The sequence below is a fragment of the Plectropomus leopardus genome, chromosome 7 (genome assembly GCF_026936395.1).
Source record: "Plectropomus leopardus strain MGB_pleo_1.0 chromosome 7, ASM2693639v1, whole genome shotgun sequence".
NCBI classification, from domain to species: domain Eukaryota; kingdom Metazoa; phylum Chordata; class Actinopteri; order Perciformes; family Serranidae; genus Plectropomus; species Plectropomus leopardus.
The window spans coordinates 20,979,561-20,997,410 of record NC_142182.1 but is presented as its reverse complement, the minus strand read 5'-3'; the positions used below and the strand labels follow the sequence as shown (position 1 = coordinate 20,997,410).

Genomic DNA, 17,850 nt, shown 5'->3' with positions numbered 1-17,850 from the left:
GGCCTGCCGCCACATGTAACTGAATAACATGAAAAGCATGAATATTATGTTAGGAGCTGTACTTTATTTATCAGAGGAGGGGGTGGCTGGGGTGTGACTTTTATTTTTAACCTCCACAAAGCTACAGATATTTTCCTTGAGCCTCCCCGAGTGACTTGAGGTAAATGCATGACCCTCCTTCCACCATATAGTAGTTGTTAGATTTTTAAAATGTAGGCTACCCTTTGATGTTTAAAGTTAAAAGCTAAAAACGAAATCTGAAAAAAAAAAAGTCTTGAGTTTTCACTTTTGCTGTGCATGCTGGCTAAAATGGCTATTATAAAGTGTTTTTTTGGTGAATTAAAAAAAGACATGCAGCAGGTTTGGAAGGCATGTTTTCTTTAAAAATCAGCAGTAAAATATATACAAAATACAGCCGTTTTTTTAAGGTACTCCCCAGTGCTTAAAAAAATGATTTGACATGCCTCCCCATGGTTGCACCACCCCCTCCCCTTTCATAAATAACGAACAGTGCCATAGTGTTTGGTGACAGCAGCCAAAGGTATTAAACCTCGACAGCACTGCCCGCACACCACGGATTTAGTTTGGCGAATTTAGATTTTTTAAAACGGTGCTTTCTACGGAACGTGAAAGCAGCACTGCACGAATGAAGGTGGAGCGTCCTTCGCTGCTAAGCAACTAGCCAGCCATATCATATGAAACTGCAGCGGTAGCGCAGTATCAGCTTCTGTGATTGGCTCGGGAAAGCGTAATGACCAATCAGCAACGAGATTGTTAAACTTAAAAATTGATGTTTGGTATTTCGGTTTGAAAAGATGTCGCTCAATCGGGGCATCGGCAATGTGGAGGTAACATTACTTTAATGACAGCTTTACTTATAATATTCACCTGCTGTTAGCATTGCACTACTGATTATATACTGTAATTTAAATACAGCGTGAGCCAACAGAAACAAAGCTAGCTGTCATAGCAGCCTTGCTAGTTAGCTATGGTCAGTGTTACCATATCAACGACAGTGCACCTGTAAAAATGATATCGTTAGCAAAGTTAGCACTTTCTGAAAACTCCCATACTCGAAGAATAAATCAGCTAACGTCAAAGTAAGAATGTGATACACGGTCTTTCTTTTTGGTCTTACAGCTAACAAAAAACTCATGTTTGTCGTTTCTTTCCAGTACATGAAAAAAAGGATACCGACAAACGAAAAGTATCAGCATATCAAAACAAAGTTGGACACAGGTATATTTTCCATGCACAGATGTACTATGTTATAACCTACTTTCATTTGTCGTGAGTCAAATTATTTATAAATGCTTTCTTATGAGTGTTGCTGTCATTTTTGTATTGTAGGATGCAGCCTTACAAAGTATATGGAAAGACTGGAGGAGATTAAAAAAAGTGAGTAACTCTATGGAGGAGGAATCTGACCTGGCATGTGTAAATGTTTATAAGTAGGGATGCACGATATTGTTATCTGATATATCTGATATGCCTATATGTCACAAGTCATTTGGCCAATAACTGATACCGTTATCGATAAATACACTTTCCCCCCAACCTAATTTTTGTGATCAATAAGTCTCTTCTGTAATGGAGTTACCATCATATCATGCATACTCTTTTCCTGATGGCCCACCAGCAGTTAGAGACATAAAATACAATGCTTTTCAATAACATTCATTCATTGTGCAAAATCAAAAAATACTTTAACCTAGGGTTGATGTTTTGTACATGTTCACTTTGTCAATTAAAAAAATATATAAATATCGGTTTGTTATATCAGCAGAAATCAGCATGTTGGCCAATTCTGTCATTGTTTTTAAAGCCAATATTGGCCGATACCAATGACGTGTCGATATTATCATGCATTCCTATTTGTAAGTATCATGTTTTATCTTTTATTCTACTAACTATATGCACTGTGATGCATTCATATAACCCAGATGTTTAAAGGAACAGTGTGTAAGAATTAGGGGGATTTAGTGGCATCTAATGGGAACGATTGTAGATTTCAGCCATGCGATCAAGATTGGTCCCTGGGCTGGACTTGACATTTCTGGACTATGGGACATCTCTGAAACAGGTTCATACAGACAGCTGTATTTTTTTTACACTTCCAAACAACAATTTCCAAGTCTTCATACTGTAACTTCTGTGTCTGAGAATCACAATTCACAGTGGGTTCCTTATAGATAAGAACAGCTTTAGCGTTCATTCACACGGACACATAAAACTGCTTGGATCACAGTTTTGACCCGGTGCGAACAAAACAGTGTCTCTATCCAGCCGGATATCAGAATGCTGCTGTACACTATTGGAACCATGACTACATCCAGTCCATTAACATTTTATAAACACTTTCCCTTCTGCCTAAATGTGAACAGGTGGAACTAATACTCTGCTTTGACAGGACTGTATAAAACTCACACATTATCCAGTTACAGTGAAATCAGCCCTGCTACAGCACAGGCCCTGTTACGAAGAGTGATGTTGGTGAGAACTATTTGCTGTAGGATTTGCCAACTTGGCACTTATTTTCTGTGGGGTTTCTTTTCTCTGTCTACCTGTGTACTTCAAGAGGTAAACTGGAGACGTTCAAACCCACTGATATTTCCCAGTTGAATAACTTCTTTGTAGACAGTGGTGATGTTGTGTTGACTCGTCCTCTGATTTCTCAGGGATAAGTGACACAGATTCCTTCACTCTCCAGTGGAGGATTGTGCTGCTGTCCACAAGTAGTCCTCTGTGTGACAGGACTTTGGGGGACATGCTGATCAGGTGCCAGCTGGGGACTGTGAGAAAGTGTGTGCTAGTGAGGCCACACTGTGGATAATACCAGGATCCATAGCACAGATAAAACTGTCTGAGCAGCCCGATTTGGGTGCAGTAGTGGGAGCTCTGGCTGGAAGGCAGCATGGGAACAGACAGGACAGAGCTGAGGTTTAGTGAAGCATTAGAGGGGGCTGAGGACATGGAGGACATGAAAGACCCAGGTGAGTTATGTGTCGTACGGCTGCAGAACAGTGGTTAGATTATGCCTGTAGATAGACTTTTTGACTTTTGACTAACCTTTTGGTATCTTTAGGTACAGCATGAACCTTCTGATATCTGAGCAAATTGGCTTGATTTCTTTCAAAAACATGCGAAGAGGGCAATGAACAATTTATCAAGAAATGGCCCTAAAATAGCAAGAAATTAGTAAAAAAAAAAAAATCTGCAAATAAAAAAGGAACAGTAAAAAACAAACAAAAATGAAGACAAGAAATGACCTCTGTCTCTGTTTGTCTGTCTGTCCATCCTTCTATCTATCTATCTGTACCCCTCTCTCTCTCTCTCTCTCTCTCTATATATATATATATATATATATATATATATATATATATATATACAGCTTTTATTTGTTTTTTTGTCTGTGGAACATTTCTTGCCAAGTTGCTTACTATGTTTTTTCCATGTTTATGAAGAAAGATATCAAACCAATTGCAGGCTTCAAAGGTTAAAATGCTAGTGGAAGGCATCCGAATGCAGCACTAGAAAACTGATGTTGGTTAAAGGGTTAATGTTATTTCAAGACCATCACTTGGGCTTTGTGGCTCATTCCTCCTATAACCTTTTGTAGGTTTGAGTATAAGTTGTTTTTTTTTCTTTGTTTTTCCAGATTACAGGTATCGAAAAGATGAAATCTTCAAGCGGTTAAAGGTCACAACGTTTGCACAATTGGTAAGTATTAATGTATATTTCCTAACGCACTGCAAGATTCATGTCGTACTTCATAAATCCAGTCAGCAGTTATGGTATGATGGAAGAGATGACGTTAAAAAGTGCAGGGAGAAACCCTGATCCATTTACAATGCTTCATGATTAATAGCTTACTTGTGTGAATAGTTTTAGACAGACAGCCTAGAATTCATTTAGCTTGGTGTGTTACATTCATTGACAGACTCTAGGATATTCTTCTGTTTTTGCAGTTTTTCGTCCCTGTAAAAGCATCTATCTAAACTTTGTTTTTCACTCCAGATACTTCAGGTAGCCTCTGTATCCGACCTGAATGAAAGTGAAATTAACGGTGAACCACACATCCCAGAAGGTACAGTAACGAGCAAAATTACTCATTCACTTAAGACTGTGAAACTGCCAAACCGCAAATGATAAAAATGACCCGCTATCATTGTGTGTTGTGGATATAGTGTAACATATGATAAATGGATGACTGTAGGTGACAGTCTGTTGATTTCCTGCTCCTTGCTGGTTTGCAGACGGTCTGTCTGTGGGGTCTGATGCAGACCTGGAGTGTATGTCTGAACACACCAATGGCTCCCCACAGCCGTCGCCTCTGTCAGATCGCCTGGATTCAGGGGACAGCAGGGAAATCTGCCACTCTGCCAGGTCAACACTGCTAAGGTACTTCACAGCCACACTGAATACCTCATACTGTACACAAACACTGTGTCACTTCTAGTGAGAGATTGTTTTCTAAAATTGCTTGTATTCGCCACTGACATGTTTAGAGTATTCTTAGTGTCTAAAAACAGTATGGGAAGGATCCCTACAGAGAAAAACCTTTTAAAGAATAAGATCCTTTGTTTTTAACCAGAAACAGCCCCGAAACCCACCGGATAAATAAACCCACTCGTCTCAATATAAACAAACAGTAATTTTATCATTGTAAGACACACTTCATTCAAAGTGGACTGAAGCAAAGTAAAAATCACAAAAGCTGTCTTGGTTCATCTTTCCACTGTTCCAACTATCACCAACTCTGGTTTGTTTGTAAAAAAAAAACACTGACTTTACCCAGTTAGAACTGTACACATGCTGGGTCTAAATTAAAATGACAATGGTGATGTACAAATTATTATTCCCACTAATATCCAAATCATATTGCAATTGCAGTCAAAATAATCACAATTACAATTTTTTTCAGAATTGTTCAGCACTAATGCATACATAAGCCGCATTTATACTGCCTGTTCAAAGCGGGAATATTGTGTCGCTATGCTGCCTTGCTCTTCTGTATATAATGCATGATAACGGAAAGGGGGACAGAGTTGGTTGGCCGAGACAGGAGGTAAAAACAGCCCTGGTATGAGGTCTGTGCAAAACATAAAGCTGGAAAGACATGACTGTTGGTGGGGAGGTGTGACATTTTGATTATGTATTACCACGCTGCATGGGATTTGAAAAGCAGCTGTGAGAAATTAGCGGCTAATTCAGAGAGAGGAACAGCAGTTGTAAACGTCTGCAAACTGGGAAAACGGCGAGTTTTGAGAACTCCTTACTCTCCAAGCAGAGAACGAAATCACTTAGCATATAACATCGAAGATAGCGGCAATGCAGTGTATTATCACTCGCTGGAGTGGAATGATGCCGCCGTCATTTGTTTCTGTGTAAAAATGTGAAGTAGGCTAAAAGAAGGGACCTCATAGAGGCTCTAGAGCATCTCAGTGTAAAAAGAGCTGTAGACACACACAGACAGACTCACACAATCATATTCAGTCACACAAAGCACCTAACAATCACAACTCACAACCACAAGCACACATGTAACCCTACACTCACCATATCTGTATATGCACTTAACATACTGTACATACCCTTTTTGTCCCTTAAGGCATCTGCCTGTCCCAAAACCCAACCCTCCATTATATCACACAATAACCTCAATCAGTACGCTCTCAGCATCCCCTCCTGTCACCTGTGCCTCCCCCCCAAAGCTTGAACAGGGACCCCAGGAGTGTAACTCTATCTGTGGTCTCTCCAGGGGGTTCAGCCTCTGTAGGCTCTGTCTAATGGCAGAGCTTTTAGGTCATCTTCACCTTGTGGGGAGGACAGATGGAGAGAGAAAGTAGGGCAGCACTGGGGTAAACCTACACAAGGGTGAAGTGGTGTACTTCTACAGTGTTTGGCTGAGCTCCATATTCACATTTGCTGCAGAGAGTCTTTTTCCCCCCGGATCTGATTTCACATTAACTAGTCCAACACCTGTGAGATCAACACTTCCCTGCTTGGAGACAGAGAATCAGTACTGCCCTGTGCTGAATCATCTTTGACTGGCATAGACATGTGTATGTGGGATGCACAGATGAAGTGGTGTTCGATGATTGGTGCCATGGAAAATATGGGTCTAACTAGTCATCAAGTGTCAATAAATTGGGATTAGTCAGTGAATATACTAAATCAATGCATATGGTTGTCTAACCTGATTTAGACTAAAAGAAGCTGTAACCTACAATAATATGTAGTTCTGGAGAAAGATAGTTGATTGTTGAGTCTCATTACAAGGTTGTTAAACACCAATGCTTTGGGTTGGTGGTTCAGTCTGATTATCAGCCCAGCATTGTCAGTATTTGATGACCTGGTTATGAGATTGCACTGGTATTTTAGGACCTGGGAAAACACAGTAACAGTAGTTAATCTAACTAAAATTTGAGTATGTCACATTAGCCAAAAATCATTTTAAAAAAATTGATGGCTGTTTTTCACTTTTTCCTTTTTGTTTTCTTTGCTATAGGTTGGGATGGCACCTTTGCACAATATACAATAAATATTGGATACCTAATTGTACATTATTACTTACTTATTAAAGATCCAGTGTGTAGGGTTTGGGGGCATCTATTGGCAGAAATAGTTCATATTATTCATAATAGTTTTCATTAGTTTATAATCACCAAAGTATAAGAATTTCATTTTCATTACCTTAGAAAGAGCCATTCATATATACATATAGAGCTGGATCTTTTCCGCAGAGTCCACCATGTTTTTTGTAAAGTAGCCCAGAACGGAAAAACCAAACACTGGCTCCAGACAGGGCAATTTGCGTCACTAACCATCAGAGTTCTCCTACACACTTGGAACATGGGAGAAGTTTCAGTTGAACAGCCTCACTGCTAGATGCCACAAAATCTTACACACTAGACATTTTCATGTTATTATTGTGCCAACACCAATTATTGTCACCTTTCAAAATGTGTTGAAGTTAGTGTATTTAACATAGTTTATGCACTTATCTATATGTTTTGTACTGAAACATGTCAGATGCCTCATAGGTCCATAAAATTGCATAACCTATTCAGGAATTGTAGCTTCACTGATGAAAAACAATACATTTTGAAAAATACAATAAACCTTATTTCTGTAGATACAAAACAGCAAAATATGTACAAACAAGGAATGGAAAGAAGGAAGAATCAAAACCACATTTGCCAAAAATTGAAAGATAATAAATTAAATTGATTTAAATAACACATTTACATGTCAGGCTGTATTTCTGACAAAGACATTGCAGCTTCTAAGCTTTTACCTCTTACAGTGTTATTAGTGGTGTGGGAGAGATGAACCTCGACAGGAACAACCAGAGAATGGATAGTGAGTTGGTGTCCAGCCCAGAGCCAGCTGACCGGCCTTACCCCGACTGCCCCTACCTGCTGCTGGACGTACGGGACCGGGACGAATACGACCGCTGCCACATTATCAGCGGTAGGTGGCACGAACATGAACCCGGATCATCAAGCAAAAAATATCCATTATTTTAATTTGAATCATTTCTCTCCTCCAGCACACAGTTTCCCCATCGCCATGCTGTCTCGAACAATGAACCCCTACACCAAAGACGTGCTGGAATATGTATCCTTGAATTTTATTAATTTAAAAAAAAGAAAAAGAAAGGTTCAGGATGAAGTTACTACTGTTTTATCTGAACTTAACCCAAAAACCTTAGAAAAATTCAGCTGGAAAGATCATCATCATGTATGATGAGGATGAGAGGATCGCCAGCCAGGCAGCCACCATCATGTGTGAACGAGGATTTGAGAATCTGTTTATGCTGTCTGGAGGTAACGTATTGCTCAGGTTTTCTTCGTCTACTTCCTTTAATGCAGAGATACTCAACTGGCTTCGCTTGGGGGCCACTTTTGCAAAATGACAGGAGGTCAGGGGCCAGTCACAGCAGCCCCATATGTGGTTCTAGGATTTTAGGATGTTTTTAGGATTTTAGGACGTTTCTAGAATTTTAGGTCTTCTGTAGGATTATAGGATGTTGCCAGGATTTTAGGACATTGGGGGCTTAGCTAGGACCTCTGTCAGGGGGTGCGGGAGATCCTCCACTGGCACTTATTTTTGATAAACAAGCTCTATCTTGATGCTGTTTTATGCACTCTTATCTATACTAAAAGCACAAAAACAATCCCCAGTGTGAATGACTTTATTTTAATTGGGTATTGAGTTGAGTATCAGTGCTTTCCTACATGTCACCACTATTTGGTGTAGCTGTGGACGTGGCTGGAGCTATCTATCGTCTCCCTCTGCTGTCCTCTCCTAGGTCTTAAGGTCATTGCTCAGAAATTTCCAGAAGGGATGACGACAGGCTCCATCCCCACCTCCTGCCTGTCCTCTCCTACATCACTGAAGGGAAAGAAGAGCTCTTTGCAGCCGCAGCAGCCATCTAAGGCAGCAGAGAGGAGGTGGCGGTTTACATCAGACGAGCTGACCAAGGTCCAGGAGCAGCTGGAGGAGATACTCATCCCCAGTAACTCCAACAGTAAGACCACACTGTCAGAAACTCAACTTAATGAGAGTATTGGGGAAACTTATATCAGATCAGCAGGCCTACTCTTTTTTGGGCAATACTCAAAGCCCACAATAATCAATATAGGGACTGAAAATGTCGAATCGGTGCATTGCACTTTTTCTGTTTCGTTAGTTTAGTTGATAGGTTTATAGGCTTATAGCAGTTTATAAGTTCATAAGCAGTTGTTAATTTACGGAGGATTCCTCAGGGGAAAAAATGCTCCATTTAAACCAAAGTGAATTCAGTATTCTTGTATTTTTGGTCAATTTTATTCTCCACGTGTGAAGGATTATATTGTTGAGGTGACCTGTGGTAGGTCACAGTAGTGATAAACTGAATTAATTGATTGGAGGTTTATCAACTCATTCACATTCTCCATTTTCCCAAATACCAAATTACATAATTGCTTCCAGGAACTTTCCCACAAACTTGATGTTGGATATCACGTCCTTTTCAGCAGTTGATGGGATCCATAAATAAGGCATGACAGACCAGTCCTATCAGTCAAGATCACAAAATGGTTTAGATTGTCTCATTCGTTGTGATATTTTTGCTCCATTTCATGAAATTCTGTTATCAGGTAGATTTAAGTCACAACTCATAACCTTCACCTGAGAAAGTTAGACTCACAGTTGTTATTTTTGACCATCATTTTGCTTCTTTGCACGTGTGTTCATTGCAGGCCGCATGTCCAGCCGCATGTCGACCAGCAGCTCCCAGTCTAAAGCGTCCAGCGCTCGGAGTCGACAGAGTTCCTCCACAGCTGGGAGGGACAGCGCCAGGGTTCAGAGCAGTAGACCCTGGAAATAACACCACCTCCACCTCCCTGCACCCAAACCATACAGATATACCAACAAACATACCTCCAACACAAAGTCCATTCACTTCAGGCTCCATAACTGTAAAGAAACACACCTCTGGTCCAAATAATCCTCCAAGATACTGTAATCCTGTACAGTCAGAGGTGAGCAGGAAACAACACAGCTCCTTAATTTAAGCAACTTGTAGACACACATACATGTGCTTCTGATATTCTCTACCATCTTTAATCCATCTCACACCCAGACGCTGAATATTCTTTTCAAAGTTTGTTCCCAGCAACTAAAATATATACATATAAAACTCTCATTGGGACTTCATTAACACTGGACAACAGTATGAAATTAAAAACAAATTTTCAAATGTCAGCTGGAACAGGGCAGAGAAATTCTGGAGGTTTATGTCAGACTAAAGTATTTTCCCCTTGATGTTTTTTCTTGATATATTTAATAAATGGTGTGTGTTTGAATGTTTGCACAGTGCCTCATCTGCGAACCTGGAAACCGATGGATCTGTTTGCACTTAAATGAATTTCTTGACACTAGTCGCATCTGTTTTTTTCCACTTCACTCTGTGGATAACCTGTTCTTTTTTTTCTTATCATTTTTATGTCCAGAGCGTTCACATTTTGCTCCATCAGTACGACAGGCACCAAATAAATGGCATTCCTATCATACTTTTTCGCTGGAGACAGTATGTTGATATGATTTGATATGAAGGATGTGCTGGGGATTGTTGTATTACATGAGATGTAATATATAAATACATATAGTTACAAAGCTTGAGAAAAGCTGTGCTGTATTTTTGTAATTTTTTCCACATTATTCTGATGTCTTATCTGATTCCAAAACTGATGATAAACCAACAGCCTTTATGTACAACTTTTTCATGTGCTCATGCTGTTACGTGACTTTCGTGTTAAGTTTCCTTTGTGCGTGTGGATTGAAGTACTGGAAGTTGTAATCAAACTAGCTGATTAGTTGAGGCCTTCACAAAGACAGTCATCACAAAAATAGCAATGTAACTAACAGAACGAATTGTGCATTTTGTCATGGTAGTAAAAGCAGCACTTCAGTACCTTACAGATGCATTTGAAAAACAGTATTTCTAATTTGTGGCCTTTTGTTGTAATGATGTATTGCATGATTCATGGTCAACTTTCCCCTCTAGACACTCACACAGTGTCCTTTGAAGTGCATTTTATGAGAATATGGACTGAAAGATATGTTTTCACTCAGTCTTAACTCACATTAACAATCTGATCACATGATTATGTTTGTAAATTAATGTCAAATAAAGTGAATAATTGTTTGCTGTATCAGAATTGTTTCCTTGTCTTAATAAGACAACACATAGCGAAAAGGTTCTTTCTCTCAATGCCCTTTCACATGCCCCGATCCAGATCCCCAACAGCAGTCGCTGTCAGCAGGCTTGATTAGGCCGCCTGTGCCTTGTTAGTCAGAGTGAAGCTATCAATTAGGTGTCTAACCTCCACTTTTACTGGTGAAATGTCTTACTTTTTTTTGTAAACCAGGTTTTTGTGTTTGTTTTTGCTTTTTGTTTTAACCTGGTTTATTGATGATAGTAATGATTTTGCCTTTTGTTTACAAGGGTCATTGTGGTTCAGGAGAGAGGTGAGGGCTCAGCAGTCTGGGCTCCTCTGGCTGTGGCTGTGTAATCAGACACTGGTGACTGACAGACAGAGGATTTGGGGCCAAAATTCATCCTAGAGAGAGAGGTATATTGATTGTGACCCACCTGCAAATGTTTTGGCAGTTAACTGTTGATGTTAGATTTAAGAGTCATTCCCCCCCCCCACTGAAATGATTCAGTGACGCCTTGCTTGAGACCATGGTTTTCTTTTCTTTTCAGTTGTTTTGTTTGTTTGTTTGTTTGTTTTGTTGTTGGTTTTTTGTTTGTTTGTTTGTTTGTTTTTACCTTTGTGGCTTTTTGCTTAATTTTTCCAGGATTTTTGTTCTTTTCTGTTTCCATTGTGAGTTTTGGTTAATGAACCTTCTTCAACACATTGTCCACCTAACTCCAGAGCCAGCCAGCCAGCCACACAAAAATCACACATTTATGTAGTGTTATTGTTTATAATTCTACAATTACTATATATATTCTTATTTTTTCTTTATATTTTCTTGTAACTTTTTTTAAAAAGTTGAAAAAAAATTGAAACGGCAGTTTTCTGTTGTGCTCATTTATTTGTCTGTTTGTGGTTTTCACGATGTCTGAAGAGCCATGATGTACGATGATGATCATGGTTATGATACTGGAAGTGACATTTGCCAACAATATTCTCTCCACAGAGATTTACACCTCTACACACACACACACACACATTAATAGGGGTTCTTGTAGGTGTGGTCCATGATGGCCATCAGAGCCAGCCAAGTCTCCTTGGCGGTGGGGATGATCTGATTGGCTGGCAGGACGAAGCCATAACGACCGGTGTCCCTAAGCTCGAAGGTGTAGGAGTACTTGATGCCCTGGTTGTAGGTCCAATCGATGGTGCCACCGCTGGCTTGGTCTACAATTGAAACAATTGTAATTGTAATTGTATTGTCAGTACAATTGAATTGTATTGCTCAGGGTATTTTTATATAAAGACAGCAGGAAGGAGGACCACCATGCAAGTTGTTAGCTCTGGGGACAGTATTAGGTGTGAACATCTGATTTCTCTATGTCATTGGTGTTCAGTGAATATGGTTCATTTCACAAGTAGAACCAGAATGTAGAATTTAAAAAACTTGACTTACAGATGGTGTTGATGATGCTGCCGTATCTGTAGCGAGTACCGTACAGGGAGGCCAGGTCAGTGATAGCCTTCTTAGCCAGATTGTGCTGTGGAAAGAATATGATCACATATGAATATCCACCAATAGGTTCTCATATTGCTGTTGCACATTCTTACATTTATAACTTAAAATAAACAAGGCCTGGGTAAGTAAGTCATAAAAGCTAAAAAGTATGATTTTTACCAGCTCAGCCTGGTCCTTGACTGGAGTCCTGGTGTAGCCATAGGGGTACAGGAGCATCTGGGAGTAGGAATGGATGGAGATGAAGGCCTTGAAGTTACCGTGAGACTTCACAAAGTCCACAATGGACTTGACCTCAGACTCAGAGTGAGCACTGGGACCACGGTAGGTCTCTGAGCAGGGGTTGCCACTGGCACCAGCTCCTACAACAACAGAGTCAGAGAAACTGTCTATAAATACCACCTGAAGACACAAATACTCATGCTGCAAGTGTAGTTTCAATAAAATGCAAGTGGGTGGAAATTCTACACATACTAATTTTTCATACAACCTGTAGCACTGATTATTTTTTAAACAAAACAACCACAACAAAGTACTATACACTGAAGGTTTGAAATTTGAAAAGGAAGTTAAGAATGACATACAGTTCCTAAATTTCAGCTACAAATGAAAGGTGTTACCTCCAAAACCAGCATCCCAGTTCCTGTTGGGATCGACTCCCACACAGTTAGACCCGGGGTTGGGCTTCCTGGTCTTACGCCACATACGGTTCTGGAAACATCAGAGTCACAATTTTCACTTTTCTTTCTGTTGAAAAGGAAATGTAAGTCTTGATCTATTTATCTTTAGTTTTCTTGATTGATTAGAAACACGTGTCAGTTTGTGTTAATTTGTACAACAAGTTCCTGTCTTTATTTATGATTACTGAGTGGATTAACCTGAAAGGTTCTAATATTACATATATATTATTAACCTGTCCATGTCTAAAACATATTCACCGCTGCAAAGTAATTTTGTAGAAGAAGACAGGACAAATTTTGTTTTTATGTCCTTGAAAATGGAATGGGAAACCGAAGCCGAAGGTCCTACTAATGAATATTGTGAATCAAAAACCGAAATGTGGCAGGAGGTAATAATAAAAATCAGTCAGTAAAACAATTCTGGTGATAAGAGGCTTACGTTGTTGTGAGTGTAGTAGTAGCCATCAGGGTTGGTCACAGTCTCAAGGAAGATGTCCATCTTGTTGAGGATGGCGGTGAGAGCGGGGTCACGTCCATAATCAGTCACAATCTACCCACAGAAATATAAAAACACAATGTTCAGTGCAGCTGGTTAGTAATCAGAAGCTGCAGAGACAGTGAAGAAAAAACAAAAACAACGTGAGAATTATAAAAGCACCTTTTTGGCAAACCAGGTGCCGCTGGCCTGAGTGACCCACTCTCTGGAGTGGATTCCAGTGTCGATCCAGATGGCGGGACGGTTGGTTCCACCGGTGCTGAACTGAGACAAGAAATTCAAGAAGCAATGAAACAAAGAGTAAAAGAACAATTATTAAATTTGTGTTTCCTGATATATATATATATGATCCCCAGCCTGTTTTCTTACCTTGAGGACATTCAGGGGACGACCTTGGTAGCTCTGACCGATCACAATCTTGCTGACCATATTGGGATTCTCAGCCACCAGCATGTCCTGGAACGCGTAGATCTAAACACAAAAGACAAGATTCTGGTCTGTAGGGTTAGGGTTATGACATAATTATGTACAGCACTGTCTGGTCTTGGGTGAGTTAAAATCTGCTGGTAACAAATCCGTAATCTAGCTGAAAGCCTAGCGCTCTCATTATCAGGAGACACTACTACATGCCATTTGGGCCTTATATAATCAGAGTGAGAACTGTGTGCCTATGTTGTCAGTGGATGTTATTCTAGGACTGTCCCTTGTCATTGATTCTGCTTGAAGAGTAACTAAACCTCCCACTTTTGGCTTGAGTGCATCCTCCCTGGAATGTGAAAAAAACGTCAAAATTGGGCATGGTTAGGAGAAGGTTAAGACACACCCAGTCACCCCATCATGCTGCCTATTGATCTTCAGCACCTCTCTGCCGACAGGGTGCTCAGTTAGTGGTGAAAGCAGGCTCCTGGTATGAGGATCAGCCAATAGTGCATGGCACAAAAAAAGCTGTAAACATCCGCTAACATTCGACTTTTTAATGCAATAGAAAGTGTATCCGCATTTACACCCGGTCAAATGACTCTGCAGCAGTCATGGGTATTACCACCTCTAGGTCCAATCAGCATTGATGGAAACACAACACCTGGTTGAACGCACTAATTTTAACTCCTTCACAGGCGAGATGCAATGACACGCCACCACTAATTACCACCTTTCTCTTCCTAAGCAGCACTAAAACATCCATCCAAATTAGTCTGCACCAAGTTTAAAAGAGAGACTGAAAAAGTAACAGATATATAAAGAGAACTAACCAGACTAAAGTTTTCAAAAGCCTCTTCCATGCTGCTTTCTGCTGTTTATCTGTTCTCAGGCCTGTTCGTGATGTTGAACGGACACACACAATAACCCAGACAAACACAGAAAAGTATAGTTGTCAAAAGAATCTATAGCCTATTTTTAGCAGATTTACCCGTGTATGAAAAACCTGCGTGTACACGCTGATTTTTGGTGTGAAAGGGGTATTTGTTTCCAAAAATGTACTGGATGTGCATCACTTTTGAAGTTTTGGTAAAACTTTATTAGTTGCAAGGATACTGACACATTTAACTAGACCCTCAAGTGAAATATGACCTTAAAAAGTTATTTTTTAAAAAACAAATACAATTAAAACATACATGTAGTACAACCTCTGCTGTACTACATGGAATGTCTGCAATTGTTTACATCAGACACTAGGGCAAATCATTAATAGCTAATAATAATGCTACAAATAACTACCTAATGACCTTTTCATTTTCTGATGTAAGAACAAAGAATTAAGTCTAAACTATTCAATATAAGTTGTCTGTGGTATTAATGCTTTCACTGAGTAATGGTAGCCATTGAGTGTGTGTACTAACCTCGTCGATGGGGTGGTACCTGGAGAAGTCAAAGCTGTCTGTGTTTCTGGGCTCAGGGACACGAGCAGCAGACACCATTTCTTCCTCCTCCTCATCTAGCATTGCCTGCAGGACAATAACATGGAACATATATTTTTACTTTTTTTATCTTTTATTTTTAATAAATCCATTACTGAAATAGATTGGCCCAAAATCTAACTCATACTATGAAAAGCTCAAAACTGCAGTAGATTTAGTTTTCTTCCTGTTGAAGACTGGACTTGAGAATCCGAGATGTTTGCAGGTCTCCTACCTGAAGGTCTTCGATCATGATGGAGTACTCAATGTCCTGACTCTCCAGGTGAATTTTGACGGACTGCAGGCTGTGGACAGGAACTCTGACATCCACAGGGGTGGCCACATCAGTCACTCCCCTCCAGAAGTCCAGCTGGAAAAAAACATAGATATCCTCAGAGGTTTGTCACTAATTTACGGCTTTGCTTTTTCTTTTTTTACTTCCAAATTTAATTTTAGAATCATTTTAAAATTGTTGTGGATGATAACTGACCTCAAACTCGCTCATGTCCTCCAGGCCCTTGATAAGAGACAGCTGGACTTCATCCTTTGCAACAATGCGAAGCACTTGATGCCTGCAAAAAGAGAACCACCATGTTAAAACATCCTTTGACTCAACTCAAGATCTCAGACCCAGAGAGAAGTTGGCACATGTGAGATGAGGTAAGATTTCTCAAGGTTGGTACTCAAAATGTTCATCATGCATGCCATAGTAGGGGGACTCAGGGGACACATCCCCCACAATTTTTAGAACATGTTAATTTGCCTTACCGGACAATTTTCCCTTTTTTTTTTAATATCTAATAATCTTATAATTCTAGAGTAATTTTCTTGTCACTTTTACTATTTTTTTTTTTTTTTTGCAATTTGCTAGACATTTTTCACAAAGGTGCTAATTGCCCTCATCCCATGTTTTTTTTGTAAGATTTTTTTAAAGAAATCCAAACAATTTGAAACCAAATTTCTGAATGCAGATTACAAAACTGTTGTCAATTCAGGTTCTAAAGAGTTAAAAAAAAGTTGGAGGCCCCACATGTTGATTCATAATTTCACATTTCTGTACAGCAGTGAGAGGCTTTGGCAGACCCACTTACCCCTCAAACGTCTCCTTGCCGAGAACGGCCACAAACAGCGCGGTGAGTGCGAGCAGAACCCTCATCGTGACCACCAGTGTGAACCTGGCAGGGCCAAACACAGGCTTTTATGGCAGAGTGTGTTTATGGTCACGTGTCCAAACCACAACCTTGCTTAAGGTGAGGGAGGTGTGTCAGCGGCTGGTTCCTTTCCCACGCCAGTCTGGACATATGAGACCAGAAGTTGCATCATGTGTTTAATGACATATGTTTTTGACATATCCGGAGTTGGGTCAGTTTTTAAAGAAAAGGATGGGTTGTTTTAAAGCATCTGTAGAATTTAGTCTAGTTCTTTATTGAATTTAATTACAAAACATGTTATACACACAAAGGCTCAGAGTCTAATAGTCAGAATAAGTAAAAATTAAATAGCTAATGAATTATTTTCCCTATCAACTCAACTGTCAGTTACTTTTTGGATGATTTGTTTAATAATTTTGTCTGCAAAATGGTATAAAATACTTTTTTAAGTTTAGTCATTGCAATCCAAAGTGTTTGTGTTGTCCAAAATTTAAAATGTATTTAGATTATTAGAAAACACAGAAAAGCACAAACATCACATTTAAAAACGTGCAGCTAGAGAATGTTTTATATATTTAATGCATAGTAAATAGCCATCCCTCAATCGACTAACTGATGCACAAGTAGAAACCTTGACTTAGTATAAGATTTATTTTGCTAGATTACATATTACCCAGAAATTATCACTGCATATATGTAAATGACAAAAATACCAAAGAAAACATGGAATTACTGTTTTGACTGAATAGATTTTTTTGATAGTTTATTTACAGTTTAAATTGAATAAGCATAGATTTTACAGCATATTTAGTTACAGATTGATGCTGACCATTTTTTACCCATTGGATTTATTTATTCTTTTATTTATTCTAATTATTTTAATGTTAATTGCTGTAATTTTCCATGATTTACTACTTACTTTTTCTGTGCTATTTTATCTTTGCTCTGTGAAGGACTTGGGACTACATGGTTGCATGAAAGGTGCTATATAAACAGAGTTTGATTTGATTCAATAATCCAAGCAGTTTCAATAGCATATAGCAGATGACACCGTTTTCGATTTAATGCAGGTTCTTCCTCAAACACAACCATCTTTCCAAGGTGGCAATCTTAATTTCTCACATGGGCCTGTTTTTGCCCAACATTTTGCTGGAGGAGCTGCTCTCTATATGGTATGTTTGAATTTATTTACAAAAAAGACAAATTTTGGGGTTGATTTGAAGACTTTTTTTTTTTAAATGCATACCAAGTTTAACCTTGTCTCTGGACATTTATCTAGAAATTATAAGATATTTTGTTTTATCCAGTTGTAAATGTCAAGTCATGTCTTTATCTCACCACATATGTAGTTTGTCACTATATCATTTTCACCTGATATTATTGTGTGAATAACTGCAGTTTCTATGGGAAAATTGGACAAA

General features: G+C 39.2%; 2 protein-coding genes across 3 annotated transcripts; one reads left to right on the top strand and one right to left on the bottom strand.

Annotated features, from left to right (window-relative positions):
* Window positions 1–228: 228 nt before the first annotated feature.
* cep41 (centrosomal protein 41) lies at window positions 229–10,703 on the top strand. 2 transcript variants are annotated; one of them, XM_042496705.2, is made up of 11 exons: window positions 229–848; window positions 1,176–1,239; window positions 1,351–1,398; window positions 3,659–3,720; window positions 4,018–4,087; window positions 4,257–4,401; window positions 7,310–7,476; window positions 7,556–7,623; window positions 7,718–7,832; window positions 8,318–8,536; window positions 9,249–10,703. In XM_042496705.2, exons 1-11 carry the CDS (start codon window positions 816–818, stop codon window positions 9,374–9,376), a joined length of 1,119 nt encoding a protein of 372 aa, XP_042352639.2. In that variant the 5' UTR covers window positions 229–815; the 3' UTR covers window positions 9,377–10,703. The 2 variants fall into 2 exon arrangements, with proteins under 2 accessions (XP_042352639.2, XP_087936310.1); XM_088080184.1 differs by lacking the exon at window positions 229–848 and adding an exon at window positions 855–1,100.
* An 869-nt stretch (window positions 10,704–11,572) lies between these two features.
* Window positions 11,573–16,498, bottom strand: cpa5 (carboxypeptidase A5). Its single transcript, XM_042496650.2, has 11 exons — window positions 16,370–16,498; window positions 15,769–15,850; window positions 15,514–15,648; window positions 15,222–15,326; window positions 13,753–13,854; window positions 13,546–13,647; window positions 13,327–13,437; window positions 12,828–12,918; window positions 12,370–12,569; window positions 12,148–12,232; window positions 11,573–11,918 (listed from the first exon to the last, which is right to left on the bottom strand). The coding sequence occupies exons 1-11, from the start codon at window positions 16,432–16,434 to the stop codon at window positions 11,731–11,733; spliced, it is 1,266 nt and encodes a 421-aa protein (XP_042352584.2). The 5' UTR covers window positions 16,435–16,498; the 3' UTR covers window positions 11,573–11,730.
* Between the last annotated feature and the right edge of the window lie 1,352 nt (window positions 16,499–17,850).